Source organism: Brachyhypopomus gauderio, chromosome 19 (genome assembly GCF_052324685.1).
Source record: "Brachyhypopomus gauderio isolate BG-103 chromosome 19, BGAUD_0.2, whole genome shotgun sequence".
Classification (NCBI taxonomy): domain Eukaryota; kingdom Metazoa; phylum Chordata; class Actinopteri; order Gymnotiformes; family Hypopomidae; genus Brachyhypopomus; species Brachyhypopomus gauderio.
In genome coordinates, this window is record NC_135229.1 from 5,611,936 (window position 1) to 5,639,701 (window position 27,766).

At 45.5% G+C, this 27,766-nt stretch overlaps 1 protein-coding gene across 21 annotated transcripts in view; it reads right to left on the reverse strand.

Moving 5' to 3' along the window:
• The window catches only part of dlg1b (discs large MAGUK scaffold protein 1b), a 65,623-nt gene extending 41,473 nt beyond the window's left edge, over positions 1-24,150 (reverse strand). For 6 of the 21 annotated variants that reach the window (XM_076981524.1, XM_076981523.1, XM_076981519.1 and 3 more), the window contains exons 1-3: positions 23,505-24,136; positions 23,189-23,320; positions 15,540-15,703 (exon numbers count right to left, since the gene is read on the reverse strand). In XM_076981524.1, the coding sequence (XP_076837639.1) occupies positions 15,540-15,703; positions 23,189-23,320; positions 23,505-23,523 (315 nt within the window). In that variant the 5' untranslated portion in view covers positions 23,524-24,136. Of the gene's footprint in view, positions 1-1,908; positions 2,734-10,532; positions 11,603-12,966; positions 13,039-15,539; positions 15,704-23,188; positions 23,321-23,504 lie in introns of those variants that run through there. The other 15 variants (XM_076981521.1, XM_076981513.1, XM_076981512.1 and 12 more) reach the window with 7 other exon arrangements.
• Positions 24,151-27,766: the final 3,616 nt, after the last annotated feature.

Consider the following 27,766-nt stretch of genomic DNA (forward strand, 5'->3'; position numbering starts at 1 on the left):
GAATGTCAATCAAAATACAACCGTCAGTGCAGATGTGCGATTCATCTACTACTATTTTATGTGACGCGATCTACGCACATTCCTTCGCGATCGACCGACACTTCCTTCGCGATCGACCGGTCGATCGCGATCGACGTAATGAGCACCCCTGCTCTAGACACATGGGAGGAGTCAGAACGTTCAGAGAAGTGGGCGGTGCTTTGCCAGTAACTGCTAGCAGTCAATTAGCGACACTAACAGCTGACTCACATTCAGTCGCTCATATAAATAACAATAATACCGCCTCAGTTTGAAAAAGGCCTTCGTCACCTACAGCTTTGAAAGCCTGAGGAGCCTTTTTGGATAAGAGCCTTGGATAATCATTTTAACTGGAGTTATCCTTGTGTGACACTAAATTTCAAGCTAAATTTGAAAGTTTTCCACTTGTGTTTGTTCTATGCAACGTAAGTGCTGCATCAACAGTTTAATCACGGTTAAAGTTAACACTGTTCAAACAATGTGAAACTTTCAGCGTTTATGTCGAAAATGTCATGACGTACGCCTGCGTTTTGAAACTCGTGGCAAAAAAAATTATCAAATCCCACCTAATAAGAAAAGTTTCACATTTATATACACCTACGCTCCTATCTGCCTCACAGAGGTCATGGGTCAACTCTCAAAGGTGAACAATTGTTATTACAGCTCAGAGGATCTTCGCAGTGGCAAATGAACAGATGGAGCCGAATCGGAAGTCAATCCACAGCAGAGCGGATGACGTGTAATCCAAAAGCCAGGAGCTGAGTGGATCATGTCGTGGTAAACGTAGCCTAGAGGAACATATGCTAGCAATCAGATGCTAATCAGATCAGGAGCCAATGGGGATCTCAGGCGGCAGGATGGACTGAATGGACACCTACTAAGAGACGCCTGGATCAAACCCAAAGACTGTCGTGCTGCCTGTTCAAAAAACAGTTGTCATTCAAAGTGACTCATAAAAACACGAAAACAGAAAGAAGCGAGAGAAAAAAAAAAAACAAAAAAAAAACCCGCAGGCTCCTACGCGCTTCACTCGGTAGCGGGGCCGACGTGCTGGCGTGACCCGTCCTCGTTAAAGCCGCGGGCTGCTCACGTGGCGCACACGAATTTCGCGCCGAAACGTGGGCGTGAGGGACGCAGGAGGCTAGAACGACGAGGGCGACGCGTTAACTAGCGCCGATAACTGATCCAAGAAAGACGTCGACAACTTTCAAGCTCTTTATTTACAAACATACCCAGATAACAGATTTGGGTAAGAGTTAGCTATGAAATTAAAGCGGTGTGAACTGTTCACTCTCAAACCAACAGCAAATGTTTGAGTAATTGCAAACATTTAGGTCATTTCCCAAAAGTACAAGGCAAATGCTCATAACTGTGGCTACACATATCTAATGACAACACAAGGTAACGATTCATCTACGCACCCAAAGGGTGGGTCAGAATTTATGTTAAAATTTAATTTTGGACCAATTTATCAAAACATTCATAACTTAAAACGCCAGTGGACATTACGGGTCAACGCAACCTGGTACACAGAGAACTAACCCAGAGAAAGAAATATTCAAAAAACAAAAACATATTCAAGAAATATAAACACTTGTTTACACTCTAGTCTATTTTTTAAGACTGGCTTGGAGTTTCTCTTGAAAAGCTCATGTGAAAACTACCTTACAAAGTTTTGCAGATAGAGTAGAGAAGTGAGTGTTTTAGTTAAAGAATGGGAGCTTGTTAGCCTCGGTGTCTTTGCTCTGACTTTTCTCTAGGGTGAGAAAGCATCGTCTGTCTCCCGACAACACTCCCTACGGCTAATGCTAACGTCGTTCCGCCCGACGCCTCGCGGAGCGACAGCGAACGCGCGGCCCCCTCCACCCGCGGGCGACCTCACACACCCACCTTGCATCCGAACATGAGGGAGATGGTGCTGTTGGAGCAGGCTACTTTACAGTGGCACAGCATGGGCGAGAAGCAGTCCAACTTCTTGACGCCGGGCGACATTTTCTCGCGGCGCGGGCGGCCCACCCGGCCGGCCTCCGAGGAGCCGGAGACGCGCCTCCGCGAGCGCTGCCTGGTCCTGCCTCGCCGGCCGTCTCCCGCCGCTGCTCCTCCTCCTCCTCCTCCTCTTCCTCCACCTCCCGCCTCGGGTCCCGCCGGCCCTCCGCCCCCTCCACTGCTGCTGGTGCTGCCTGCTCTCACCATCCACCCTCATTCCTCGTTTCACTCCATCGCACCGCGGTAAGGGCAGCCCGAGCGCTTCCTTCATCCAGCGAGCAGTCCGCCCTCCCTCTCTTCCTCTTCCTCCCTCTCTCTCTCTCTCTTTTTCCTCCTTGTCTCTCCTGGTTGTATACTCCGGGAGCGATCGTCTGGCTGCACCCGCGTCCTCTGATGCCGGGCCGGTCTCGCGGCTGTCTGTCACCACGGCGATGTGGTACAGCGGGGCCACGCAGGAGCCATGCTTTGGCGCCGAGCTGTTCTCGCTGAGCACCGACTGGGGGGGAAGGGGAGGGGGAGGGGTTGTGTGTGTGTGTGTGTGTGTGTGTGTGTGTGTGCACGTGTGTGTCCAGATTTGGGGGTGGAAGCAGGGAGGGAGGGAGAAAGTCGCGCCGACTGCGTGCAGCAGAGCGGTACGAGGGGAGGGGCGGAGCAGTAGGGAGAGGGGGTGGTGACAGCAGTGGGAGGGGGCGGGGCTGTGGCAGTGCGTGCGGGGTTGATCACAGGGACATGCCGTCACAGACACGCTGGGTCGAATGCACAAACCACCCCACCCCTCCCCCACACCCCCAACCACCCCACCCCCCGTCTTTCCGTGTAGCGCTGTGTCTCCTGCGTCAGCCGAGATGTGATGCTCGTCTTCCAAATGGAGAGAGGGAGACTGAAATAAAGAACAGATCCTCGGGGAGAGTGAGAGTGGGAGGAGGAGGACGATAATGGAGTGGTCTCCTGCATGTTTACATCAACGGGAGGGAGGGGGAGGGGAAAGGGGAGGGGCAGTCAGAGGGCAGCCAATGAGGACAAGCAAACCGGATGCCTATTGGCCGGCCGGGCCCTGACCTTTTGACGTGACGACCTCCCCCTCCCTCCACAGAAGCCAAACGGCAGTGTGCAGGGAAGACTGAGGTCTATGGGGTCCGACGGCAACCGAGCAGATTGCGGCACAGCGGTGACACGGGCCGGCCTCTCTCTGTCTGTCTACACTCGTCAACGAGCCACGAGCTCATCTCTCGGCTACAAGAACCCAACGATCTCCAGAGAGAGAGGTGGCCAGTAACGAGTACAACGTACTCCCAACTGACTACATCTGAAGACACCGAAGACAGCAAAATGGGAGATGAAGTTGAAAGAGTTTAAACTCCTTAGTAGACCACGGGCCAGGGTCCATCTGCCCCGCTTTGTAGCATTTCACCCGCCCGACCCACTCAGACGGACACAGCAGGTCCGCTTGTGCAGAAACTTCATTAGCCTCACGTCTGCAACACGCTGTTTACATGGGAACGTCAGCAACTGTCCGGCTAATCCTGCACCGTTTGTTGTTGATGTGTTTTGATGTTTTAAAGTCATGACTGGAAAGCTCTTCCCGATGTCTTGTTTTTTGTTTTTGTTTTGCCTCTCCTGCATTACAGCTACCAGCAGGCTGCAGCCAATTATTTTGCTCGTTTGGGACGTCTGGCGGTACGAGCTGGTCGCCACAGTGAGCTTCTGAGCCTGGGCAGATGGGTTTGGTTGAGTCTAGGCAAATAAGCCCCCCCCCCCAACTCAAACTGGTTTGGCTGTTTCGGTTCAGCAAGGTTTTCATGGCTGCGGTGGAGGGAAGCCCCCTGCAGGGCGGCGCAATTGGCCGCCCTTTGACAACACTAACAAGCAGAAGAGGATTGGGGCGGGGGCGGGATTTGGGAAATTGGTTGGAACAGGCAGAACACCCAGCCAATCACGACTCTGCCAATCACACACACTTATATTCAGGGGATTGAAGTTTATATTTATGAGTCCTTTTTGAGTTTCGAGTTTCTTTTTACCCCTGAGGAGTCTTTGGGAAAGTCTGCATCCAGGCTGAGATGGAACAGTAAACCTCTGCATACTGCAAAGTGTCTTTCGCACGCTCCAAAACCTGTCATTACGATCCTATTGCAGGTACAACCTGCGGATATTTCTGGAGATATTTAAAGGCGGTTCTCTAGAATCTCCCTGTGGGAGTTGGGTTCCTTTAAAGCACAAACCATCACGCTGGAGGAAATACTTGAGCTGAAGTTCTCACTGCACATGCTAGTGGCTCCCCTCATCCAGGACGCTCGTCCGAAACTCACAACGGACTTGTTAATTAGATGATGGTTTGGGCTACGTGTATCGGTACAGCTCTGCAGTTTTTTGGTAGCCGTTCGTGGTTGCTGTAGCAGGTGATGCCACAGGAGACTTGGAGAGGTGGAAGTTTATTTGTTACCGAATACCACCATCGCAGTTTGCAACGATACAAATCACAACGCTGCGTCCTGACTGATTAAATTTGGCCTACGCTAAAATGTGCGTGACGAGGATCTTCTAGGTGCGGTCTGGGGAAGGCCGTACCTGCACCGGTGCCTGTGACGCGTGGGGTTTATTACAGGTGAAGGGTGCAGCAGGTTTTTAACAAAAACAAAAAGACAAAAAGACATAAGTGGACTTCAGGCTTGCTTCTGTCTCCCAAAGCGTTTGAAATGCACATTCAGACTATTAATACCAGACTGTCTGCTTCATTATAAGCAATTGTGTTCCGTATTTGCACAGAGTAATTAGCATGCAAAGTCAATGCCTGTAAAGCAACACAAACTCAAGTTCCACCCCAGTGAGCACAGTACACTTAAAACAGGACGTTTATCCTTACTGGTATTTCCACTAAAAACAACGGATGTCAGATGGATGTGTCATTCTACCGTCCCCAGACCTACCCTACAGCAGCCTCAGTTATGGTAGCTCTTTCAGTTCCGCTGTGCACAGCACCCCCTGGTGGAGCAAGTGAGCACTACAACAATTAAAACAGTCATTTAAATTCCTGTCTTATTGCATCACTTTCCATTTTAGGCAGGCTATTTAATTTGCATGGAAACAACTTATAATGAAGTGGCAGGGTACACGTCTACACTATACACCCATAAAGCCACAGCTGTGATATTTGTTTAGCGTTGTTCGCGTATCCCACAATCCCACCTACCCCAGCACCAGCTGCCAACAAAAGCCAGGTTTACACATCAAAAAATAAATAGTTATGCAAAACATCAGAGCAGCCTCACTCCACCTTTGATGTGCATTTTTTAATATGTAGTATTCAATCAAACCAGCAGAGGGAAGCAGCCGCACACAAAAGACATTATTAAGGACTTCCACGACAACAGTTATCTCAATAAGTCACATCTTCTCTCAATACTGTGACTGGACACACGAGTCAAATGGGTGCATATAAGCTTTAAATTAATTTTAAGCTCCAGGGATGTTTTCCTATAGCAGGACTGATACAATGCTGAACAACAACATGCTTTTAATTCCGCTGGTCATTAATCTATCACATTACTGGTTTCTACATTTCTCTGAGAGGAACACATGATGTATGATGTAGTACGTTTTTTCCAATCAGCATCTTCTCAGCCCACAAGACTACATTCCTCCTTAGGGTGATCAGACATTTCCACCGGTGTTCAACTGAACTACCTGATTCCATTAGTGTCATGATGCTGTTTTGTGACAGATGGCAAGTTTAACCAAAGGGCGTCGCCCTGGGCAAACCGGGGCTTAGGTTCAAGTCAGCCGAGCAGCCATAACCCAATAACTGCAAGCGTCTTTGGCGAGGTCTTAGCACCGCTCTAAAGGCAGCAAGTAAAAAAACAAATGTAAAGTTTTTGTGGATGATGCAACAAAATTCAAGAGAAGATGTGAACATGAGTGAAAAACCCCAAAACAGTCCCCTGGTACAATGTAGACAGGGAGACCTCTCATTCCACAGGCCTGTAAGGTGCCAAATTAGGCATTAATGTTTTAGAGGAAGTATTAACTCATGGAGGATCTGCTCTCCAGAACAGCTTAGAACAGTCTAGAACTGTCACACCCAGTGTGCTGGACTACCGGATGGGTCATAAGCTTCTGACGGGCACACAGCCAGAAAAAAAAACTGCACAGATCGCACTTTTTGCTTTGTGTCAGTGCCACCAATACCCAAAGCTCATTTTCATATGATTATCAGCAGCTACAACTCCAAGTAAATTTTCTTCAATCTTCGTTGCCACGGACAGGTCCGGCCGCTCCACCAGAGCCCGGCACGTTCACAGTAGAGTATCCCGAACGGTGATACCAGAATTCTCCACGTGAAACGCCACATCCTCCCCGGGGCCTTCCACCTCAGAAGACCCGAATGCATAATTCAGCTAGAGGTCCACGGAGGCGAACTACCGTGCCGCACGGTTCAGATCACGCTAAAATATGCAGAGGCTCAGTCACGGCGCGCGGCCGCGGACAGCTGAGAGCCGGCCGGCGCCGGAAGCTTCCAGGGGCCGCGTCTGTGCCCGAGTGTGCGGGAATGTCTGGAAGACTTGCCGGCGAGCTCGATTCTGCGGCACGGACGTGCTCGCGCAGCAAAACTCAAGACGGTGGGCCTGCAGAGGAGGGCGATCGATAAACACTGGGAGCCCGTATAACGGATGATCTGATACGGACCTCACTGTCAAAAACAAGTCCTGACGTTACAGGACTGCTCGCGAGCGGAACGCGTGGTCCACGGGTCGGTCGGCGTCCAAAGCATCTAACCCTCGCTAATCCGATGCGGCAACGAGACGGCAGGCGCCGATGGCCAGAGGGAGTCTCTCGTCTGGGTGTACAGGGATAATTGCACGTGGTGTAACATAGCCTGACACCCATCGCCGGACTCCCCGCGCCCGACTGAGAGAAGGCGCCCGCGGGCAAGGCAGCCCTTTCTGTTGCTACACTCCCTGGAGACTGGCGGAGTCATGGGGTCAGTACTGCTCGGGCCCGTGGGCACAGGGCTGGCTCTCTTCCATGGGATGGGTCTTGTGTAAACACTTCTTGAGAGAAGCTAAATGTTAAGAACTGTGCCAAATTCTTGCAGTGGGGCATTTCTTGGCATTTCTTTGGTCATTGGGCATGGTTATGATGAAACAGCAGTCACAGAAAATAATCTGGGCAGTTAAGTGAAAAAGTGCTACATTAAATTAAAAAACCTCAAGCATAAATTTCCACATCGGGTGACTGTATTACTCTAATTTATTCATGTTTTTCCCCTAGAGGGCTACGAGAAAAAAAAAAAAGTTTGGTCCTCGAAGGCATTGATATTAATTACATTTTCCCAGTATCCTATAACCACTGCGAAGGGGTTTCGCTAAAATCAACTATATTAACAAATTAATATATTAACAAATTGAGCTGCAATCAGAAGAATGAAAAAATTAAATGTATGTATGAGGTTATTTCCATTACCTAAATGACTAGTTTTAGCTTCTCTGACCCTTTTCTGCACATGCATACTGAGCGAATATCCTTAATAAAACTATCACACCACATATAAAGGTCTAATTTACCACACATGGCAGCACTGTATTTTCAAGTGACATTTGAAGTGACATTACTGTCATTTCACAGCTCCAAAACCAAAATGCAAAATATCACGTGTGATTGTGTCACCAACTGTAATACAGAAAACGTTGAAGGATGACTCGTCTGATGATTCTGGAAACTTCGCCTCTGAGTAGGGAAAATTCTGGAGTGTCTACTACATTATGCAAGACACTGTTATGCATTCTGAATGGGAGGTGTTCATAAGTGGTTTTGAACATAAAGCTTATGGTTTATGGCTGAGTTATTGTATTACATTAATAATAAGCGATAGTGAGAGTACATTTATATTTTTTATACCAACATGTTTTTCTCCTGCTTGGAGTGGAGCTTCCCCATAACTTCAATAACCCAATGTTTCTGACTTGGACTTCTGGCCGAATCTATTGACAGCTGAAGTCTGAGGAGAATCTGAATCCTCTCAACTGTGGGTTCAAATGGACACGTGTGTAGTTCTACCAGAGTTTTATACAACACACTGCAATATACATTCCAGTATATGAAATGCAGTCACTGGAATCTTCACATATATGCATCAATAACAATCACAGCTTATCTATAAACATCTAAAAGAAACATGGTCTATAAAACTACTTACTCCAGAAGATCAGCAATGTCTGATAATAATGTCTGATAATGTCTGTCTGTTCCATAATGTAGCCCAGCTTACTGACGTGTATCAAATGAAGGGAGTAATTTGGTCTTTCCTGTATTGAGAGATCTAAATATACTGAGATGTCTAAATAAATAAACACATTAGTCTAAACATGTACCTTCGGTCTGTTTTACTGCTGCAGTAACAATGACCTGAGCAACAGGATGGACATACGACGTGACTGAGGATGGACAGAGGGACAGGGAAGAGGAGATGTCCCCTCCATGAATGTCTATCTGCTTGTCCTGCTTGTCCCCCTGAAGCATGCGTGCACTAAAGGAGACATGAGCACACTCTCATGTGCAGAACACACACAGCCACCGAAGACAACTGGATTCTGTCAGCCACGATACCTCACAGCCATGCCCTCTGAATCTAGGTGTGTGTGTGTGTGTGTGTGTGTGTGTGTGTGTGTGTGTGTGTGTGAGACAGAGAGACATAGAGATAGAGAGGAAGAGAAAGCAAAAGTGAGTGAGAGAGAGGGAGAAGGAGAAAGAGATAGAGAGGAAGAAAAAGCAAAAGTGTGTGTGTGAGAGAGAGAGAGAGAGAGTGTGTGTGTGTGTAACTGAGGCAGAGCCCCAAAAGTCATATTAACCATCACATTTACTCCACGTCGGCTTTCACTTCAACTACAATCCAAACTATAATGAGACATTTCTATTAGCTTCCTTATTAACATCAGTCGCTATTCTGAGTTTCTTAAAAAGGAGCATAAAACAACACTGTAGGCAGAAAGGTCCAATACCTCAGACCCACAACACTTCAGAACCTACAGCCCATCTCCCTCAAGTACCAATTAATAAAGGAACAGATTTAAAAGGTCTCATATGGATCACGGTCCAAAACGTCTGCAGAACAATTACTGTCCGAACCAAATTCTTCTCAAATTCTTCTCAAACTCCTCCCAGAACACCTGTGCTTACGTCACCCTCAACAGTCTTCTGTGCTGCTCACAGCTACACAAGCAGAAATCTCTCTGAAAGGCCAGCATGAAGAGTACAGCTACGGTGTTTAACACTGATGTATCTTGCGTTAGCGAGGTAGGTGGATATATTGTTAGGGGGTCTCGCCCAATAAGCCTTATTGATGCGGATGGGGAACACCAACCACACGCTTAACTGCAGGTCACATCTACACACGGGGATTTGAAGGCCATGGTGACAGACATCACTGTGCAGCTGGGAGTGGCGTAGGATGTTGAAGACCAGGTGACCCTGAAGATCAAGACACGGGCCGGCTGGGAGTCTGGGACATACATCACCAACACATAAAAAGCACACGCGCACACACACACACACTTTCTTTGTCTCTCTCTCTCTCTCTCTCTCTCTCTCTCACACACACACACACAGGCATCCGTTAAAGATGCATGATCAAGTCAAAAATAATGGGAAAAAAATCATTTTGAGCAACCTGCCGCAGTTTGTAAACGATTAAAAAAAGGTCGCAGATCCACAAGCCAGCACACCAGGGTCACGTGTGAATCTGCTAGTACAGAATTAACATATGGCGTTTGCCCGGAGCCCAGTTTAAACACAATGACTCAACATGGCAGCACTGGTGAGAAAATGAATACCGCAGTGGCAAAGTGTTGCGACACCATCTTTCCCATTCCAACTCCAAACTGTGCGGCATTTCTCTGGGGACGGGGATGGGGGGGTGGGGGGGTTCGACCAGGACACACACGCCTGCACTGCCCACACACTGTGCCCCCAAGGCGACTCTTTACAGCTGTACTGGAAAAGCACTGCACAGTGGGTCTGGTGCTTTCTCGAAGTAAGAGCATTATAAATCAGACAGAACAAGGGGCTCAAATTTAAATAAAAGTTCTGCAAGCTTCTCCTCCAACCAGGCACCCCCTAGTAATATATAAATACTACTCAAACAGGCAGACGCAACTAATAGGCACCTCATCAGTGTCTTAAACACACAACTGCAAACTGCATTAAGGCAGTTTTAATTTGCTTTTATTGTACGTCACCCACATCATTATAGCCAAATGTTAATGTGTGTTCCTCCATGCAAAATTGGAATAGAGTAGAAATCACCATTCTGAGCATAAATGCATGTGAAACCACGCTCCAAATCGAATGCAAAAATGACCAAACATAGCCACAAGTACATTATTAACACAACGTGCATACGGGACAACTCAAACTCCAACTACTCTGATGCGCAATCGCAGCCGAAAGATGCGCACCCACGTTAGACAGCATCGCTGAGCGCGAGCAACTGCACCGACCGGATCGATGCCACGCGCGTGGAGCCAGCGTCTTACCTTGGTAGTGACAATGCAAATGCAGTCCATCCTTTGGCGTCGGACAGCGGCCTCGTGGCGCTCAGCATCTCATTTCCCACCTTCGCGTCTTCGGTCAGCGCCAAACTGCGTCTAGTACATGGAGGGTCACTGCTACTCACACAGAGCTGCTCTCACAACGGTCCGCATGTTCGCGTTTTGTTTTTTTTCCCCCGACGCGGCACGTAAAAACTTCACGGAACACAGGGGGGTCGCGAGACGCGCTCGCGTCTCCAAAAGGCGCTTGCGGGCGCGCGCGCGCGTGCGTGTGTGTGTGTGTGTGTGTGGGGCTGCTGTAGCGCGTGTGGCGGGAGCGCGCCGCCTCAGACCGTACCATCTCCAACTCCACGTGCAATTACGCCAGCCTTGTTTCATTAACCCGCCCACTGCGCCGCTCACTGACCAGAACCGAGCGAATTAAAACGCACAAAAGTCAATACATCCCCTACACATGCTTGATAAACTCGTCTTTTTATATTCGACGAGGAGAAGAGGACAGTTTGGGATAAATTTATCCTTCAGGAGAGGGAGTCATCTCAGGCGACTGAGCGGCGGTTCAGTGACCGCACTCAAACTGGAGCACAGTTCAGCAGTGTTGCCTCATTTACTCCATTCTTAGCCACTCTGGTACAAGACAAATTAAAATATGTCTCAAGCCCGAGTGGAAGGATTTCACAGACCTCATGCATTATACACACGTTGGTTTGGCTTGCCTCGGCTGTAGAAATTGTGCATTCGTTTCATATGCATTCAAAATATTAATTTCATCATGGCTGAATAAAAAGTCAACACTACATGGACTCTCGTCCTTCTGAGCTCTGAGTAAATCTAAACAACATGAATAGTGCCCTTTTCGGAATGAAAGTCTTCTGAGTGAGTCCTCTTGAGGGGAAAAATCTTTTAAAAATCGTTTTCCTCTTTTAAAATCTTGATATTTTGACTAGCCACTGCTTGTGCAACACCAGCAGGACTGAGGAGACCAGTTCTGCATTTTACTCCCAGAGAGGAAATGTATAAACGACGCGCTGTAGGTAGTGTCAACCTGTAGCATTTTGGATATGGAAAAAAAAAACCTCTAACTCCACCACTGCCACAGATGTAAAAGTCATCTTGTTGCCTGTAACCGCAGCCGTAGACGCCACAGTCCTGCGGACACACGACCACAGGAGCCCTCCGCCAGCCGGAGTGCGCACCAGGACACCGGCTACTGCACAGTTCATCATGTCTGTCCGCCTCGCTGTGGTCCAGACACCCTGTCCCGGCCTGCCCGGGTTCCGGCCCACGTCGGCAGCAGCGTCTGCAGGGCTCCTCACGGCTCCAGCCCCCCCCCCCCCCCCCCCCCCCCCTGCATTCAATGCTTCTGTCCTTTTTTTTGTTGTTGTTTTCAAGCCAAAAAGGATCTGAACCAACATCCAGCAAGAAAGCAGCAGTAGTGTGTGAAGATTAAAGAGCACCAGAGGTTTTTTACTGCTGGATTTTTTCACTGCTACGTGACCACTTTGGTGAAACCACTTAGGCTGTTTTCTGAGGAGACGATTCTGATTTTATCCCAGCCTCCCTGGGTAAGGAGTCTTCATACACCTCTGTTAAAATAAACAACAAAAACTACCACCACCACTTACAGCACCCCCAAATGTAAATCTGTACATGTAGTGTAAAAAATAAAGAACCTTAACACATCAACAGGCAGTAGACCTTTTCATACTAGTTTAATTTCCAAATAATATCTAATTAGCTATTAGCTAATTGGCTAGTATTAGCTAATTTTTAGAGGCATTCTGGAGGTTTACATCCAAACTACTGGATGGCAACCAATGATCTACAATGCTGACAGGCGGATTAAAAAAAATTACCAGTAGGAAAAGGCCCACAATGTTTATATCACTCCACAAGAAATGAAAAAGTTAAATGAAATGTCCAGTTAAATGTCCAAACACACAGGTTAGTAATGCCAGTGCAGTATTTCATCAGCTGGGTGAGGACATCCTTGTGGTTGTCTGTATAAATGAGAGATTTCACCCAACATTGAATGAATACCGTGAATGCACTTCATGCCATCTTTCTGCATGTTGTGTGCTTGAACGTTGTGGGGAAATGCCAACGGACCCAAGCCCGTCCACGACGAGCAACGGCAGAGACGAAACGGGGGGGGGGGGACCTGCGACACCGAGCCCCTCCCCTTCTGCCAAATAGCCACACCCCCTGCCCAGACGACCCAGGAACCGAAACCAGATGAATGGAGCACAAATGACACATGACTCCCTATGTAGCAGCATGGAGAGACAGGGAGAGCAGCCCGCCGCCATGGACCAAGATAGGACTGGGGGGGGGGTAAGGGGAGGGGGAGATGAAGGGGCCAGGCATGCGGCCATGGGGAATGCCCCAACCACTGGCCCCACGCCGACGTGATACTTACTTGGTCCAGCTCACCGTGGGCCATTTTGGCTTTGGCGAGCGCGTGTAGGATTTCATTTAGGAGGGGAGAGTCCTGAGATTGGCCATTTTTTTATATAACAGAGGGAGAGACGAGAGGAAGAAGAAAGAGGAAGTTTAAACAGAAGGAAAATGAAAGGGCATTATTTTTATTTTATTTTTTTTTTGCAAACACTCAGCATTCCATCAGGCTGCCGCGGACAGACCGCAGCGTAAACAAATGAGCCATTTTGACCGACGCGGCTGTGGAAAAGTGACTGAAGTGAGATGATGTACGACGATGACGAACCCAAACGGGGACGCGCCCACAACATCCATTACTGCACTAATGATGCAAGACGTGATGGTGACATACAGGCTCACACTGGCCTTTTCTTGAACAAGTCCAGTGTGACCATGGTGCACAGTGGCTCATATTTACCCTGAAAGTGCTATTCATCAAAGCTGCACAGCCCTGAGTGAAGCAATCCCTTTCCACTCAGTTCACCGCTATAGATTCTGTAGGATTGTTTAGGATCGGTCTGGAATAACTCGTTTTTAATGAGTAGTTCTTCATTGGTTTGCCAGCCAATCCAAATCTTGATCAACAAGGAATGGATTCCAGACTTGTACAAGCTTGCATTAGCACAGGACTTAGGCCATGATGAACTAAGTTTTCACAGCCTTCAAGCAGGGGCTTGTAATTGGTCACTGGCTGTGAAAAACATATGGAGATTGCTTTGTATACAGGTCTAGATCAAAATCTTCTGGTCATCTCTCAAATCACATAAAATTAATTTTTTTTTATTAGGTTCTTGTATATGCATTTACACAATCGCGCGCGCATGCACGCACGCACGCACGCACGCACGCACACACACACACACACACACACACACACACACACACACACACACACACACACACACACACACACACACACACACACACACACACACACACACACACACACACACTTTACATAGAGCAGAATATGAGCACAGTGTCAGAACGATCTAAGCTGCTAGGTATGAGCCTGACATGAAATGATTCATACCATAATCCAAACTCTCAAATCGATTACAGTGTAGATCACAAAGAGATCTGAAGTGCCTGGCCAGATCAAGAAGTGAACAGTGATTTATAAAGGCGTTTGTCTCTACTCTTCGTCATTCACTAGATCAACGTACAATTATGGCATCCACAAGAAAATAATCTGTCTGCAGGTTATATTCTGCCAAACGAGCTCCGTCCCAGCGCATCACTTCAGCACGGCCAGTGGGGTTTAATCTCATGTGGACGGTGGATTACAGGCCAGATCCTGAAGGTCTATGCAGCAGCCATGGCGACAGATTATTGACAGCAGCAGATTAACTGGGGTTCACGTGCACTGCAGATGTTCAGGACTCTAAACCCTCCTTCTTCCAGCAGCCCAGCACGTGTGACGGAGAGGCTCAGGCACACGTGCCCTTCTGTTTCACGTGGCCACCCTCCAATTTGACAGCACAGCGGCAAGACACAGATACCTTTCCTTGTGCTCAATCTGGGCTGTCTGTGTCTTTTCAAGACTATGCTTCAAGTTAAAAACAAGACATAACTCCCAACAAGACTACAACAGGCAAGGTAAGTATCTCAGACGTATGCTAGCTTAAAAAAAAACGGCCTATGAAAAGAAATAAGTTTATATACAAGTTCTTAAATTAGTCAAAATAAGTCCTCTCTCTATGTTGTAGCTGGTCGATTACGACATGCCGCGTGCCGCGTGTTCAGTGGCGAGCCGTAACTGACCGTCGTGAGGACGACGGTGCATGTGAGTGATGAAACGATTCATGCGTGATCTCCATGCGCAGAAAAGGACGCGGTTTCCACACGAAAGCCGTTTCCAGCTGAACCACAGGAGCAAGACGAGTTCAGCTGTTCCACCGCGTCACTCGGCCACGGCCATTTCGCTCGGTTCACGGCACATTTCCACCTAACGAAGCCATAATCGTTCATTCAGCATTATTGTATTCCCAAATCACCTCGGAGCTCATAAATGTTAGGCGAAAAAGACGGGAATATTTTCTGAACCCTGACCTGGTAGTGTCCAGACATTTGCCTTCTGTTTCCCTGAACAACAGACTACATGGACGTAGAAAACACTGCAGGTGATACTGGTGAATGGACAGCTCAGATTATAGTATTAAATGAAAGGTGATCAGACAAGGGCTGCACAATATGGCCCAAATACTGTACTGAAATAGTAATGCTGCATAGTGTAACTACATTACGTCTTCCAATACATTTAGACATACAATGATGACTCCTTTATATGAATGCATTATCTGGACCAAATTACCTCAACCAAATGCCCACAGAACACTTAATCATAATAAGATTGGGCAGGAGTCTCGCTGTATGCAATGAAAACTGTGATTTGGTAGAGGGCCATTTTCCATCTTGCATCCTTTTGTGATATCAGTATCACAAAGTTCAAGATCACAGTAACAACTGCCAAACAATATATCGGGCAGCCTTAGATCAGACTACACTTTCTAATGACAGCCGGGGGGGGGGTATCTCAGATTCGGTCCTTACCTCTGTGCTAGTGCTAAGGCTGGGGAGAGTGTCTGATGTCACCGTGGTGCTCTGGAAGCTAGAGAAGTCCCACAGGTTCACTGGGGGCGCTACATCAACCACCTTCAACGGCTCCCCACATTTCTGATTATCCAATAAGGTCACTTCGTAAAATTCCTGGATATCTGTGAAAAAAAAGAAGACTTTTAAGGGAATACGTGCATAACCTAATGCAAGTCACATGACAATGATGATTTATCATGTATTATTTATCAAGGAGGTGGTAAATGAAATGGATAACTACAAGATTACCGAACAGGCATTTGTTTAATAGCCCCGTTTCCATTCTGTTCTGCCCCTTCTTCTTATGTAATAAATCATTATTCACATGACTTGCTGTTAACTGTAAAAACACCCTTGGGTATGTGAACGGTGCTATAGAAGCCAAACCTATTATTATATTGTTATTACTACCACCACAAATACCAATCATTAAAAAGTCAATGCCAGTGTTCACAGCCACACTAACAGTACATTCACAGTTCCATTTTATGGATCTTGACAGTACATGAACACATCACTTGGAATGCTCTACAGAATTAGAATTAATAAAAGTATTAAAATGGTCAGCACCTGGAGGTCAGGGTTGGCATTAAACGTTGTTCACAGCTGCTGCTGCCTTAATTGGGTTAAAACTGCACATGGCCAGGAGGTCACGTGAACGTTGGTGCCATAACCAAACCTGGGGAGAACATCGACCTCTGACCCAGCAGTCAAAGTTACCTCCAGGTCACGTGTGATAAAACGATTATCGCAGCATGTACAGTGAAAGATTACAGTAATACAGTAATACATGCACGGCAACGCTGGTTTTGAACCGGTTTGCTGAAGCCGATTGTCACTTCCATAAAACGAAAGAATTGGTGAGTATCTGCCATTGGAGTGGTGGTTAGCTACAGCGCAAAGAACACAGCAAGGACGCATCGTTCTTCCGTGCATGCAAAGGGTTGGGTAACAGGGCTGAAAATACACGCAGGATCACATGAAGGCACCGTGTAATGAGAGTAAATGTTTTTATAATGTACACTGGTGGGGGTGATTCCCTCCGCTCTGGTTTCTCTTTGAAACGCTACGGCTGGTGACGTTCCGGACGCCAACAGCACCTCAGAGCTTATTTTAGTCTTATTTTAGTCTCGTCCAAAACGAGTACGAACCAGAACGGCGTAAAGACACCCTGGTGCGTTAGCCTTTTCTAATTCTGAACTTTTATCTTCACCTTCATCTCGGATGTTTACTGACCCCTTTCTGCAATGTTTTTGTACCACAACAGTGGACGCTTAGCCGCAAGTCTATTTTTGTTGTATATTTTTTCGTTTCTCCATTTTTGGGTGACGACACAGTGATGACAGTACACAATGTCAGTTTGAATGCTAAGCATGAAGGACTCCGATTGAAAAAAACATACACAATGTGGAATTAAAAATTAAAGTACAAAAATGTAAAAATTAGTCATATATGCAGTTAATGGAGGGGAAAAAATGGAAAGATGAGAATGTATGGTTTGGACATGATGGAAAGTAAAAACTGCTTTGGAAGCAGCGGTTCGGGTACTTTCCACCAGTGGGGAACCGTCAGGGCCCTCTACGCCCTCTCAGAGGGCCTAAAATATTCTTAAAGCATTATATATATAATTATCCAATTTTATTTTATCTACTTACAGTTTGACATTCGACATCTAAACAATTACAAAAATATAAGCAAATAAAATATTCACCCGTGTCTATTCAATCTGTGTTGGAAGGTGAGGGGTTGAGTGGAAGCCTGTGAGCCTGTGTCTCCCCCTATCAGGACTGTGATGCCCGCTGTTCGTTTACAGAGGGCCTGGCAGTTATAATTCAGCGCAATACCAGTTTCAAATGACAGCAAAATTGACCAATCATATCTTCTCTCTTAGTGGGCGGGCTTAACTGTATGATAATTTCCGCCCGCTGTGGCGACGCTAGCTGTCGTTAGCACCATCGCTAGCTAGTTTCGATTCATCCCTTTGACGTCCTCGTGCGCGTTGTTTACATATTCCGCTTCCGAGAACCACGGAGCTGTGAACCTTATTTTGTTTGGAAACTTATTTTGCTTAAGATGTTATCTAGTACAGATATTATCGTTTATTGCGTTTTTAAAGCTGTACTGTCGTCTCAGTTTTTCTTTATTTAGTTTATTAAGAAAGGAAAAAAAAAATTTCGGGGGGGAGGGGGGGGGGTAGCGGGCCCAGGTTTAAAGGTCACGGTTCGCTACTGCTTTCCACTGAATGCACTTCTACATAAAACATGTTATCAGGTATGAGATTCAGTTTACACAGAAAAAGGGGAAAAATACTTTGAAAGAGGACCTGATCCTTTAAAAAAACAAGAAGTCAGGCTCCTTTGTAAAAGCTTACAAGAAATGAACAGAGATTCAAAAACAAACAGAGTCTGCCCTGCTTTTAAACATTTGTTACAGATCAGCTGTCCAATCAGCTGCTACTGCTACTGCATTACCCAGACGTGCGTTGTGCCCGCGACAAATGGAATGTAAACGTTTTCACATCTCGCTGCTGAACGCCTCCTCACAAACTCTGCTGCTCCCAGATTTTGTTCAGTCAGGAATAAACGTTCTTAAGAAAGGTGAATCTGGTCACCGGGCCAAAGCGGGCCTCCCGTCTGACGGGGCAGCGGGTGTGTCAGGCAGAGGTGGGACCAAGTCAGTGTTTTGCAAGTCTCAAGTAAGTCCAAGTCTTTATACCTCAAGTCCCAAGTCAAGTCTCAAGCAAAGACACTCAAGTCAAGTCAAGTCTCGAGTCAAGACAGGCAACAGTCAAGTCAAGTCCCAAGTCTGAAACTTGGAATTTCAAGTCCTTTCGAGTCTTTTTTTTTTTTTTTTTTTTACCAATGTTGCAGGTATATTTTAAATGTAAATAATAGACATGCGTTCTTTTTTAAATCTGTATTCTCCTCAAATCTTGATAAAACATGTGCAACTGAAAACACGAAGTATTAAAAAATAAAATTACACCTCTTTATTGCACAGTTCAATTTGTTAAACTTAGCTGCAAAAATATTCATACTTTAAACTACAATTTTCCAGAAATAAATATTCTGTGAAAAAGTCATAAGTAGAACTCCATGTTCAAATAAAAAGTGCTGATATTTTCACAGTACAATACAAAGAACCATAACAGCATTTTCCCTCTCTTCTCTTATCTGGTTTCTTGGAGAACATGTGTGAGTGACACAAGACAAACAAATATAAGAACTGAACAATTAACAGGAATCTGCAACTTTAGACATTTCAGTAAACTATTCTGCATTGCATTTGCTGGCCAAAAGTCTGTATGTCATTTGTGCACGATGAATGATGTCCCCATAGCTGAAAACTCGCTCCACTTTTGTCAATATATTTTTTTCTCGACGTAGATGTTTTCAAATACACAATCCATGTTGAGATAGAACTGGATATTATGATAGTGACAGAGAGAGGCTCTCTTCCCCGAGTTCAGATACAGAACCCAGGGTTGCCAACTCTCACGCATTGAGCGTGAGACGCATTTGACCGTCTTCACACGCTTTCACGCTACACATCCGATTTCTCACGCCGGAAAAAAAATCTAGTTTATTTACCTCTGATCCACATCTATGATTCAATGAGTTACTAGTTCGCTCTGGCACCAACCACTGGCGATCGATCGATCGCGATATAATACTTAATTTGTGTACATTTTACACCCCGCCCGGTAAAAATTTACGTTCGCCAACCCCCCCATTTGATTGGTTGTGCTGCAGCTCACGCACACACACACGTGTGGAAAAGCAGAGGACCGGTCTGCGTCAGAAGGACGGAAATGAAATTAATGGGGCACACTATAAATATTAATATGCGTTTTAAAATTTAGATTTGGGGTAAAAAAAAATCAAGTCTTTGCAAGTAAACAGGTTCAAGTCCAATTCAAGTCCCAAGTTATTGGTGTAAAAGTCCAAGTCAAGTCTAAGTCTCTGAATATTTTTTCAAGTCAAGTCAAAAGTCTTAATATTAATGACTCGAGTCTGACTCGAGTCCAAGTCATGTGACTCGAGTCCCCACCTCTGGTGTCAGGAGTGTAAATATGGCCGGGTCCACAAGCTTCCGCCATCACTTGTTAATGCATGGGGTTCCACATGCTGAGAACTGTGGTGTCTGGTTGTGAAACGAGCTAGCTGAACAACACTGAGCTCAGCAGAATAAAACACACACGCTTGGTCACACTTATTAACACCCCCCAAATCTGCAGTGGCGTTTAACGGTATGGTAAATAAATGACTAGTGTGTTACTATTTTAATTCCTAGATTTAAATTATTTTACGGCATTATTAAAGTAGTATAATTAATCGCATGACTCAACAGTAATGGTTAGGAATTAAAAAGCAAATTTTGCTCAAAGTATGTCAATGGTCTTACAATAGTTTAAAAACATTTACAGGTGCATTAAAGAAAAATGTAAACTTATAGGGTAAGCTTTCACAACTGGGTTACTGAGGCAAAATTTAAAAATTCAGAACAGACAACATTACAATTACTGTCAAACAGCATTATTGCACAAAGAAACTAAAATATGTAATAAAAAACTCAAAACAAAAGATATTTCCTAATTTATTTCTTGTTAAAATAACAAGGGCCTGGGGTGAGGAGGGGGGGGGGAGGGCCCAGGGTAAGGGGCAAGAGAGAAAGGGCCCAGGGTGAGGAGAGAGAGAAAGAGAGAGAGAGGGCCCAGGGTAAGGGGCAAGAGAGAAAGGGCCCAGGGTGAGGAGAGAGAGACACAGAGGGCCCAGGGTGAGGAGAGAGAGAAAGAGAGAGAGAGGGGGCCCAGGGGGCATTAGACCAGACATGTTCACCAAAGTCAAACCATATATATAGAAAAAAAAGAGAAAAAGATTGTCCTCCAAGACTTTCCTTCATACTACGTTGTGACGCAAATAATGCCAAATGTAAAACACATGGAAACAGGGTGTAGAACCGACTTTACTGTCCCCAGACATTCCGCAGGACTGCCCCGATCTCGCCCTCCCAGACAGTCAAAACAAGCGCGTGGCTATCTGCCCCGGCTGGATCCCTGCTCTTCCCACCGGCTCGTGTTTCCTGGCTTCCCTCCGGAGACGGGGCTGCGGTAGGGCCGCCCTTAAAAACAGCGCCGAAGTGATGTCCGATTAAATTGGCCTCCGCGACCGCAAGGACGTGGTTTTGGAATTTCACTGGGCTCGGCCCGTGTGTCTTACCGTTCTTCAGAACAGTACCTTACTTATCAGACATTTTATGGGCCAACCCAGTGACAATAACGCAGTTTAATCCTGACGCTGGGGGCAGGGAGACATGGAACAATGTTCTATTCAGACCTTAAGTGGCTGTCGAGGTACAGAAAACTCAAAACTATAAGCTTTTCTTCAGGCTTCTATAAGCTTTCTATAACCAAACTATAAGCTTTGCTGATATTGCATCTGCCACTGTCCATGTCTGAAAACAATTACAATCGCTGAAATCTACGCAATGTGCTATTCTTTTGCCATTCATCACCATCCCTGTGAGCGAACGACTGCAATGCATTATGGGGAAGACGAAGACATGGAGGAAATAGCTTCTATCCTCGAGGCATTCTGCTCCAAGCAGGTCTGTGGGATAATTATGGAAAGACACAGGCTAATCTGTGTGATGTGAAATGAATTCCGCTCATTGAGTAATTAGAGATTTCCTGATTGTTAATCACCATAACCCCTGTGGCACCGTAGACAGGCGGAAGCGTCTTATGTGCGTAGTTCTTGCGGGTCTTCACCCAAGGTCCTGCGGGCTGGTGCTCTGGGTGGTGCCTATTAAAGGCGAACTCTTGTGGCCCACTTTCAGCTGGGCAGGAGGAGAGTTGCTCCACTCTGCTCTGGTTAATTGTTGTCCCGAGGCATCTTGGGAGGGATTCTCAGGCTCTAACCGGCCCAAGGTGCGCGACCAAGTCTGTAGCTCCGTAACTTCTACTGCTGCGACCTCCAACCCTGACCGCAGTCAACCGCCGGCTCTGGGATCTGCCCTTGGGTAATGGCGGCGACGGACAGAATATGCGTCCCTCGCCATTTAATGTGCACTCCGGCCAAAGATTCGAACCGAAACCTTTGGCGCAAATACTTTTTTCATTTGTGGCGTGACAAAGAGCAGGAGCACGTGTGGTCATACGCTGGATCACATGTGGTCCATGTGAGAGTGGTTGTGTGTGAGACAGGGAACGGATGCATGTTGGCGTTAAGCCATGTGTGTGTGTGTGTGTGTGTGTGTGTGTGAGAAATACATGCATGATGCATGAACTCATCATGCAAAGTCAAGCACACCAATTCATCATAGAAGCGTACAGTAAGACAGCATGCTGGTAGTTCCGAAGAACATATGAAACACACACACACACACACACACACACACACACCTACTCAGAAAGCTCTTTCTCCCTCCCCCCATCCATCAGTCTCTCTCACCCTCTCCCCTAGCACTCTCTGCCAATCCTGATTGGCCAAGCAACCCAAATATTTATGACTCACCGAGCAGTGGTGAGTAACTCCAGCTTCTCATCCAAGAAACTGCATCAGTTTTCATTTGTGCACTTCAATAAAAGCATGCTGGGATGTGGAGTGCTCAAAAACCCCCAATCTACTTGATCACAATCCAAAATCCATCCCCCCACCCTCACAACATCTCCCCCCCATTCCACTGGCCACACCTAGAGCCAAACCAGCCTGGTCAAGCTAAACCCAAAAAACAAAGAGATAGAACGCTGGATATTTGTGTGCTTCCAAAAAGCAATGGAACCTCAGGTTGTGCCCAAGGCAGGAAGCTCCACACCTCCAGGGTCTGACAGAGGTGCCCTGGCGTCCAGCCAGTCCAAGCTCTGGAAAAGTCCAACTGGCTCTGCCGCATTCAAGCAGGATCCTTCCCGTGGCGTATTCGTTATCGGTTGGAGCACGAGGAGAAACGCTACTCCAGTTCCGTTAAACAGGCCTGCATTAGTCATAGAAGACAGGCCAGTACTTGTACGCTTAATGCAAAGGGGAATATTACATTAGTTACTTGGGATGTGAAACAGATGCCAGCAAATGATGACACTGTTCAGTTATCGACTGGTTTTACCAGCGCTATTCACCAACTCTGTCAGTGTTCATGGTGCTAATAGGCAGGAAAAAATTAGGGAGGGGGGTAAGTAGGAGGTCCCAGCAAAGTTAACCACAACTTTACTTGTAGTGTACACTGACACCCCTCTGAAAATTGGACCAATGGTCTTGGCACAACAGAATGGCTCGAGTAGCTCTGGGTGTCATTTATGAACATTTATGAGCACACACCTCTGTGTAAAGTCCAGTACCTCCCACAGACAAGCAGGGAAATAACAAAGGTATTCCCAAAGAAGCACTTTTAATGATGTGAACTGCCAGACTGAGCTATTCCCTGTACTCATAAAGACAGGACTACACGCAACTCTGTAATTAGCAACTCCATAATAAGTTGTTTAAGTACAAAATGTAACATGGTAGTGATGATTTTATTAGAAATAAGGCCATTTCACTGTTTCTTCATTATCATGGACACAATTTAGTACAACAGAGAATCGAAAAAAACTGAAATTGTACTATAGTTACCTATTAGTGCTTGGAAGAGGTTACTCTGGAAGATGTCAATAACTCTCTGAATTGAGTTTTTCAGTTGTCTGTCCTCGGTGTTATTGAGTTTTGTCCGGTATTCTTCTAAAAGCAGAAGAGCCCGTCGCGCATCTGTGGGACAATAAAAAGTTTCTCGCCAAAATGCAACAGCAGAGACTTTCACATAATAAAACGACATCCCTGTAAGAGTAGACCAAAGAGGTCTAGATGTGTGCACAAGTTTTGATTGCGGCAGTAATATACTCAGTTATATATACTCAGCTGGGTTCACGTTTGCCAGGATCGGAACACTCACCGTGTTTTCTGACCGGCATGGTTCGGTTGGCTCGTGCGGAAATACAAGCAGCTGATCTGGCAGCTCGCGCGTTCGAAACGAGCACGCGACCAAACACCCCGCTGTCCAGGCGCCCGTCCTAACTGTCAGGGGAGGGGGGGCACTCGGACGCCGTTGGCATGCAATCCAAATGTTTATCCAGTAAACATGAAAGCAGGTCTCACTAACCGAGCTGGTAGGAACCTGACAGCGGAACCCGAACAGCACAATTATTTCGCTTTTTTTTAGAGACAGGCTTCTCTAAGCCGTTCAGTTCCATTCAAATAGGTGAACGCATATGAACTCAATCCACACGAAGCATTTGCTCACATTGTGCACGGCGAAAAAAAAACTAAATATATGTCGTCGCCAGTTGCAAGAGGCTTCCAAAAAACTCCAAACTGCAAATTCACCTCCGTGGCACCATGCAAGATCCAGTCAGAACGCACGAGGTATTAAATCCTCATATCCACAGATCTGCTCATTGTCCGTCTTGGCAGATTAAGGATTGTTTTCCTAAGCGTCAAACTTCTTTCGTTATCTCCTCCTCTTTTTTCCCCCTTCCGATGTGTCAGAAATTCCAAACTTTCCTCCAAAATGGCGTCGCAGGGTTGGGAGGAGATCACGTGACTGCAGACCCTACCCTTGACCGCCCAATCACGGGCGCGAGCTACCTTACAGCTCAGGGTTGGGAAGGTGAGACTCCACACTTTCTTAAAGGAGACCCGCTGGCTTAAAACGTTGCGAGTTGCGAATCACTGCCGTGATTCTGCCCGGTTCGGAGGTGAACACGTTTCGTGCTGAGCAAACACTCCATGTTTGGGTGTCCCGTGTGAACGGACGAATTTAATTTCATCAGTGTCAGTTTCACAATATACCTGGCAGCCCCATCCATACTGTCTCCAGACACTAGAGAAGTATTTGTAGGTTTGAACTACATGCAAGCAAAATCTACATAACTAGTAAAACTGAACACGTTTTTGACTGGGTTAAAAGGTTTAAGTGTGGATTATACATCCTATTCAATTTCAGCTATCTTATTGATGTTTCCACCCGAATGTTGTGGCTTTTAGATCAATAAAAATGTATACCTATGTAAAGAAAGAAATTGTAGTCTGGACATTAAATCTTTTTTAAAAATTAGTTACTGTAAAATTGACCAAAACATTCTTAATATCCGCTATTCATATGTTAACTATCCATTCCACTATTATCATGGAGACTTTAAATAGTTCTTAAGAACAAATAACTGTCCAGCTACACAAAGAAGCAAAGCTAGTGGTTATTGATGCAAATAACTAAAGCCATGTCCCAGATTAGAAAGCAGTGGTGCTAAAAGAGCCTTTTATTTTTAGATGGTCATGTTTTATGAATGACCCACTGTGATCTGTGAGACTACCTCCTTCATGTATGAGAGAGCAGAGAATTCATGCAACATGTCACCTTCATCTTGACGACTTCACAGGCAGATTTTGGAGTCGTGTCTTCAATGAAAAGGCTGACATGAAACGGTTCCAAAAACGAAAAAAAACAAGCCCAAAACAAGTCTCCCCAGCTGAACTAAATAACCATGATGCATTCAACAATTTTCTATCTTGCCAAGAAAAGGTAATGTTTTCAAAATGAAACACACACACACACACACACACACACACAAACACACACACACACACACACACACACACACACACACACACACACACACACACACACACACACATGTAAAACCAAGACAGGATAGTAAAAACCATATTTTTATATAAAAACATTACATATTATTATAGATTATTATTATATATTGCGATATAGTTGTCTATGGGACAACTAGATCAGACTGTAGAGATCTCATTGATGGGCCTCTTACATCAACGTTGTATATTGTTTTCATGTCCATGCAAAGATAAAAAATAATAAAAAACTTAAAATATATGGATATAAACGTTGATGAGTGTAATTACACTAACTGTGTTAATTTGTTTTCCATCTTTAAGCATTTTTAAGCTTTAAACATCTTTAATCCAGAGATTGTGTAGGGGAATTCCATCTAAGGGAGATTAGGCTTCTTGCGGGTTTTGGTCAGAGGCGTGAGTGAGCAAACTGTGACCAATGTGCTGCTTATTTGTGAGAGTGCATTATATCTGTCTTCCCAGAAATCAACAAGAGATGGGTAACTCCAAAAGATGATGATTCATGCATGATTGGCAGGTGGTTATGTCTCACACATCCTTCTGGAAGATCTTGCTTTGGTCCAGTAAACCCTGTGAATGGGTTTACAGTGAGGGACACTATGCCAACTACAAACATCCCTTCTCCCATCTGGTTTTTCCTCACCCAGTTCCTTCTCTCGTCAGGTAGTTTGTGAGGAGCACATTTGCTTATACATTATTGTCAAGGCACCTTTTTGATGTTTAAAAGTGTAAAGCTCTGTTTCACTAGGAAGGGTGGAGAAGGGTGGAGAAGGGTGAAGAAGGGTGGAGAAGGGTGAAGAATCAGGAGTCTATTTGGGTCTATAGCAACCTAAAAAAAAAAGGTGTCAAATTTAAGAGAACAAATTTAACCAGTAATTGTTCAAACATAGTAAATGTATTGTAAGTTAAGAAATTCTGAAGTCTTTAACTGAAATTAGGCCATATTAAAAAAAAAAAACCCACTAGATTGTGGCCATAGGTGGTGGGAACGCTAGGACAGAGACCATGGACGTAATTTTGATTTCAAAAGTGGGGGGGACATGGATTCGTCGCTATTTAAATATTTGGTTTTAACTGTAAAAACTGGGGGGGACCAAAGCCGGCTTTTGAAAAAGTGGGGGGGACATGTCCCCCCCGTCCCCCCCCCCCAAAATTACGTCCGTGACAGAGACTACCAGAGCGGAAAAAGAGGTCATTTGAAACCCAAAGTATCCTCTAAATCGATTCCAGATTATCTAGGTTATTTTGGCTTATAGATTTTTGGTGAAGGAGGAATGAGGGAAGACAGTGATATATATATATATGAGTTCTGAGAGAGGGAAGAGAGTATATATATATATATATATATATATATATATATATATATATATATATATATATATATATATGTGTGTGTGTGTGTGTGTGTGTGTGTGTGTGTGTGTGTGTGTGTGTGTGTGTTATTTTATATATATCAATGTTATTATCGCATTTGTTTGGATGCTGTTCCTGCATGCAAGCTGCTATATACAGTTCATGGAAAACATGGCACCAGATTTCTGCGTAATCTTTTCAGCCGTGTAGCCTCTGATTAGATTATATAGTTGGAGGCAGAAGCTTAACTTTCTTGTGAGTGGGCAGATGGTGCCAAAGCAAATCTCCACCTAACATCAATAACTACATCTCTTAGTGTTAATTCCACCACCCCAGAAGTATTAACACACACAGCAATGGGTCTTGTGAGCATCCGTCCTGGGACTTAAAGTAAAACAAAGTTAAACACTCAGTACTTTGGAGAACATCGACAAAGTGCTGGTACTGAACAGGCCTAAGGATTGTGCTGAGTGGTGCTGTTGTATGCCATGTACCCACTGCTGTGTGAGGACAGCGTGGTGTCGTTGGACTTTGCCACTATGTTGAAGCATGTATCCTAAATATAGGAACCAGCAATACAGGACGTTGGATGTGCTCCAAAGGTTAGGCAAGCCACATGAGGAAGATCTCATGTACAAGAATATGCTTTAACGTCTGTAATCATAGTGCAGAAGAGGCTATTTAGGGATACGTAGAATCACAAGGAGAAAATTATCTCAGATGCATTTCAGGATGTGACATATGTTGTTGGTTTGATGTGTTATATTTATGAACTTGCCAAAATAACATCAAAGAGGGGCATATTTCCATTAACAATGCTAAAATATGGCAATATCAAACCACACCAATCTGCAAAAAGCCACATGTCAGGGATACAGAAGAACTTTTATATCACTGGTCTTCTCGTCCTATTTGACATTTATGAAAATGTTATTGATGACTATGGGGTCTTGTTATCGGGAGGGGTTTTATTCCCAGTCGTTTCAGGCACAGTCTCCTCCATCGCTGTAACACTGGCACGCTTTTTGTGGTGACTCAATAGTCGCAGTGTGGCCGAGCACTCCCCTCGATTGGACGTTTGCTTCGTCGCTGCAGAACCACCGCGAGAGAGAAAAAAAGTGCTGAGTCAAAACGAGCCATCGTCCCGGACCACCACGCGTGAACAGTCGAGTCGATTTAACAAACGGGCTGGTATTCACCGTC